This window comes from Staurois parvus, unplaced genomic scaffold, assembly GCF_062004578.1.
Source record: "Staurois parvus isolate SC_StPar_1 unplaced genomic scaffold, SC_StPar_1.0 ptg002787l, whole genome shotgun sequence".
Lineage (NCBI taxonomy): Eukaryota > Metazoa > Chordata > Amphibia > Anura > Ranidae > Staurois > Staurois parvus.
Genome location: NW_028320583.1, coordinates 1 through 5,488, shown reverse-complemented (window position 1 = coordinate 5,488; position 5,488 = coordinate 1). Strand labels below are relative to the sequence as shown.

Sequence of the window (5,488 nt, the reverse complement as noted above, 5' to 3'; positions counted from 1 at the left end):
TTTACACAAAGACGTCTTTTTATTTAAACAACCAACTTGAGAAATATAAAACAAAAAAAAAATAAAAACGAAAAAAAGAAAGAAACAGCGACCCGTGGACCCTGTAACCTCACATGACGAAGGATACCAAGAGCACCGTGGGAAGACGCAGATGAGACGGGCGGCAAAGCCACAGGAATGAGATGATGTCGTCCCGGCGGAGGCCACTTCTGGGACACAAATCTCTACAAGTTATTATGTAGACGGCGCTGGAAGTAAATCGCTTGCCGACGCGCTGCTACTGGAATGATTACGAGTGTGCGGAGGAGGGGGAGGGGGACTGCGGCTGGGTAACCAAAATCATCCGATTATTGCATTACTGTACAGTGTGGGACAATTAAAAGTTAGTCTCCAGGCAAATATGAACTCCTCACCCCCCCCAACACATACCCACCACCACGCTTCTACCTCCCTCTAACCCAGTGGTGGTCAACTTTGATATTGGATGCCCCAAGTGCGGCCCTTCATCAAAAAAGGGCCGCACATATACCTCAGTGAATACTTAGGGGTGATGGCCCAGGTGCCCTCAGGTGACAGGGCGCTGGAGACGTCCCAAGTGCCCGCAGGCGACAGGGCGCAGGAGATGCCCCAAGTGCCCGCAGGCGACAGGGCACGGGAGACGGCCAATGGCCTGCAGATACCCACCATGCTTCTACCTCCCTCTAACCCAGTGGTGGTCAACTTTGATATTGGATGCCCCAAGTGTGGCCCGTCATCAAAAAAGGGCTGCAAATATACCTCAGTGAATACTCAGGGGTGATGGCCCAGGTGCCCGCCGGCGACAGAGCGCTGGAGACGGCCAGCGGCCCCCAGATACCCACTACGCTTCTACCTCCCTCTAACCCAGTGGTGGTCAACTTTGATATTGGATGCCCCAAGTGTGGCCTCTGTCATCAAAAAAGGGCCACACATACCTCAGTGAATACTCTGGGGTGATGGCCCAGTGCCTGCCAGTGACAGGGCGTGGGAGACGCCCCAGGTGCCCGCAAGCGACAGGGCGTGGGAGACGCCCCAGGTGCCCGCAAGCGACAGGGCGTGGGAGACGCCCCAGGTGCCCGCAAGCGACAGGGCGTGGGAGACGCCCCAGGTGCCCGCAAGCGACAGGGCGTGGGAGACGCCCCAGGTGCCCGCAAGCGACAGGGCGTGGGAGACGCCCCAGGTGCCCGCAAGCGACAGGGCGTGGGAGACGCCCCAGGTGCCCGCAAGCGACAGGGCGTGGGAGACGCCCCAGGTGCCCGCAAGCGACAGGGCGTGGGAGACGCCCCAGGTGCCCGCAAGCGACAGGGCGTGGGAGACGCCCCAGGTGCCCAGATACCCACCACCACGTTTCTACCTCCCTCTAACCCAGTGGTGGTCAACTTTGATATTGGATGCCCCAAGTTTGGCCCCTGTCATTAAAAAAGGGCCGCAAATATACCACAGTGAATACTCAGGGGTGACAGCCCAGAGCCCGCAGGCCACCGGGCACCAGAGGTGGCTCAGAGACCGCAGACAGGGCGCGGGAGACGGGCCAGAGACTAAGAGGAGGTGGTGGTGGTGGGGGCGGGGCGTGTTAATATTTGCCTGGAGATTGGCGCCAAAATTTCTCGAAAATCAGAGCGGCGGTCCCCAGCCGGAGCAGCCCCCCCCCATTCCCGGCGGTCGCTCACGGTGCGAAGTGGTAGCCATACATGTTGAGGATACTTTAGGACGGGCAACATCGACTCTTTCTATAACCCAGAAACAAAAAAAAAAAATTTTTTTTTTTTCCTTTTTCTCATTTCTTTCTAACAAAAAAACCCCCTAAAATAAAACGTCGCTCGATAACGGCTATGTAACAAGGCTGGTAACACGTTTTAAGTGGGAATGCGCGGCGCGGCTGACCGCAGACCACACACACGTTGGAAAAAAAGGCACCAGGAAGTGCAGCAAGAAGTCCGCTCGACGCTGCCAGGAACGCTCAATGGCACGGCACCGGATTCCCGGAAACTCAAGGCGGAGCCGTCCGATTTCTGGTTGTCATCGGTGTCGAGCAGTTTGCTGTAAAAGGGGATTTCCCCGTCTCTAGAGAAGCGGACGGGAGGGAGACGCGTGGGGTTCAGGTAAGCAGCATATGACGGAGGGAGGATCTGGTCGCCGCGCTTTTTTTTTTTCTTGGCCGGATGGGGATCCTTCTCATCTTCCGAGAGACGCGGCGTCAGAAAACATGTTCGACTGCGTGAATTGCAATTCGTTTTTCCTGGGATAGTGAAGGTGAAAGGGGGGAGGAGTTGGGAAGGAATGCATAATGATATCCAGTACCCTCGGGGGTGGATTCAGCTGCCTTTTCCCCCCGTCGGTGCGGCAGTCGGCCATTATTGCACCGCACGGGGTCACCAAGGGGGAAGGGGGGGGGGGGGGGGGGTAGGGTCTAGAGGAAGGATGGTGTCACAGGGTGCGTGGGTTGTATTCTGGCAGCTTCTTCAGACGCTCCGTGTCCGGTTCGGTTTCGTCACGTGCGACCACCAGAGTGTGAGCGTAGCCCATCGCCACCTGGAAGACGGGATTCATACAGTCAGTGCACCAGCAGGGGGCAGCATCAGCATTAAAGAAAAAGTCGGTAAGTAGACGTCCTGACTTACCTGCTCGGAGTAAATGCCGTCCAGAGTTTTCACTTCCTGAGCCGTGGTGGAGGATTTGGCTTTGCTTTCTCCGTAGCCCTGGGGAGAGGTAACATTACTCAGTAACATGAAAGGGAACGGGGGGGGGGGGGGGAATAGTGTAACTGATACCCTGTTTGGTCCTCCCTGCAGCAGCTAAAATCTGGCTTCTCCAGGAGGAGGGAAGGGGGGGGGGGGGGGGGGGGTAGGATAGTGAAACTGATCCCGTGTGGTCCTCCCTGCAGCAGCTAAAATCTGGCTTCCCCAGGAGGGGGTATAGTGGAACTGATCCCCTGGGTGTTTCTCCCTGCAGCAGCTAAAATCTGGCTTCTCCTTCGGGGGACTAGTGTAACTGGGAATGGGGGGGCTGGAGGGGAATAGTGTAATTGATACCCTGTGTGGTCCTCCCTGCAGCAAAAATCTGGCTTCTCCAGGAGGAAGGGGGGGGGGGGGGGGTAGGATAGAGAAACTGATCCAGTGTGGTCCTCCCTGCAGCAGCTAAAATCTGGCTTCCCCAGGGGAGGTTATAGTGGAATTGATCCCCTGGGTGTTTCTCCCTGCAGCAGCTAAAATCTGGCTTCTCCAGGAGGAAGGGGGGGGGGGGGGGGGTAGGATAGAGAAACTGATCCCGTGTGGTCCTCCCTGCAGCAGCTAAAATCTGGCTTCTCCTTCGGGGGTATAGTGGAACTGATCCCCTGGGTGTCTCTCCCTGCAGCAGCTAAAATCTGGCTTCCCCAGGAGGGGTTATAGTGGAATTGATCCCCTGGGTGTCTCTCCCTGCAGCAGCTAAAATCTGGCTTCTCCTTCGGGGGTATAGTGGAACTGATCCCCTGGGTGTCTCTCCCTGCAGCAGCTAAAATCTGGCTTCTCCAGGAGGGGTTATAGTGGAATTGATCCCCTGGGTGTTTCTCCCTGCAGGAGCTAAAGTCTGGCTGCTTCTTCGGGGGAGGAATAGTGGAAAGGATCCCCTGGGTGTTCCTCCCTGCAGCAGCTAAAATCTGTCTTCTTCCTCTCTCCCATCGACTTACAGCTGCTGCAGGGAGAGAGACGGGGGAATTGGTTTCTGTAACTGTCCCGGATTGGATTCCCCCTGCTGCCCACTAATAATGGTTTTAGTATTCGTATTGAAAATATATTTGTCAGATAGGCTGTACGAGGTCCTGTGATTTCTAATAGCAGCCCTGCACCACACTGCATGGATGGATGGATGGACGGATGGATACTATAAACCTTTAGGGCAGTATGCATCCAGAGGCTAAAGCCAGGAACACAAGCAGAGTACGGTCCGGGTATTCGTCCCTGGGCGAACATTAGTACCACTCGTCCAGCAGCAACCGTCAGTTTTCCAGGCCGCCGATCGTGGGGCTGGACAGTGCGCCTCCGTTTTCCACCCGCACCTACCTGCCAGTCTCATGCAGCCTGAGGCCTCAACCTTTCACCTCTATGATGAAGCCCAAACGCGTCAGTGGGGGGGGGGGGGTTTGTGACCGACAGGCTTGGATTTGAGCCGAAGCCAGTTTTTCCAGTCACCTTACATTGGAGCTGCATGCTATGGAGGACGAAGGAACAGGAATAGGAGGATTCAATAATAATCGATACTCACCAGCTCCCCGAATGTCGGCGATGGACCCCAACTGATTGTACTTTCATCTGCGGCAACAATAATACTGCTCTTCCTGCAGGAAAAAAAAGAAGAAAAACGCAACTATTAACACACAAAATAACAAAAACAGATCAAGACCGCGGTCACATCGGCTGCGATTTGCCTGCCAGGCGACTTGGAAATCGTATGCCAAGTCGCACCCTATTCTCCGCAATTACAGCGGTCCTATCGGCGCGGTTCCGACCAGTGCCACACCAATTCCCAAAGTGGTCCATGTGCTACTTTTGGTGCGATTTGCATAGATATCTGTGTCGGATGTCTTGCAAATCGCACCTGAAATCGGAATGTCACCCAACTTTGAAATCGCACGATTTCAAAGTCGGACTTGAGGTGACCGGGGGGGGGGGTAAGTCACGTCTTCCCAAAGATAAGACGCATTCCTTTCTATATGGCTGGCACCAGAAATATGAAGGGGGATTTACCAAAACCGGAGTGTGCAAAATCTGGTGCAGCTGCGTACGGCGGCCAATCAGCTTCTAACTTCAGCTTGTTCAATCAAGCCTGGAAGCCGATTGGTTTCTATGGGGAGCTGCACCAGATTTTGCACCCTCCAGTTTTACTCCGTTGTAAGCCAATCGTACATAGTGAGCTGGGGAACCCCAAATCTGGGAGCAGGGCTGTAGATAAGGGGGTACCACTAGTCCTCCTGCATGGGGCCCTGGCCAGCGGGGGGCCCAGGCAGCTGGTGAATCAGATGTGGGCAGGGAGACAAATCAAATTGGCTGTAGATAAGGGGGTACCACCAGTCCTCCTGTAGATAAGGGGGTACCACCAGTCCTCCTGTAGATAAGGGGGTACCACCAGACCTCCTGCAGATAAGGGGGTACCACCAGACCTCCTGCAGATAAGGGGGTACCACCAGTCCTCCTGTATGGGGCCCTGGCCAGCTGGGGGGCCAAGGCAGCTGGGTGAATCAGATGTGGGCAGGGAGACTAATAAAATTGGCGGGGGGGAGGGAAGAGGTAATTACTGGAACCAACCAATGGCTGTCTCTGTAGCAGCTGAGAACGTCTCCGCTCCCTCCTGCTGGCTTTCAGCTGCTGTAGAGACATATAGGGGATCGGTTCCAGTAATTGCTCCCCCCCCCAGCTGCCTGTTTGCCCCCACCCCCGCAGCACTGCCAGTTTTCCACCTCTCCTTCCCACCGGCAGCTGCATGCACACAATAG

The 5,488-nt window shown here is 55.4% G+C and overlaps 1 protein-coding gene across 1 annotated transcript; it reads right to left on the bottom strand.

Moving 5' to 3' along the window:
• Window positions 1-4,362, bottom strand: LOC149429126 (protein RCC2 homolog; the record flags this gene model as incomplete). The annotated part of the gene is made up of 3 exons (XM_089666699.1): window positions 1-2,550; window positions 2,640-2,717; window positions 4,261-4,362. Coding segments are annotated over 3 exons (285 nt in total), but the record flags the coding sequence as incomplete, so codon positions are not given.
• Window positions 4,363-5,488: the final 1,126 nt, after the last annotated feature.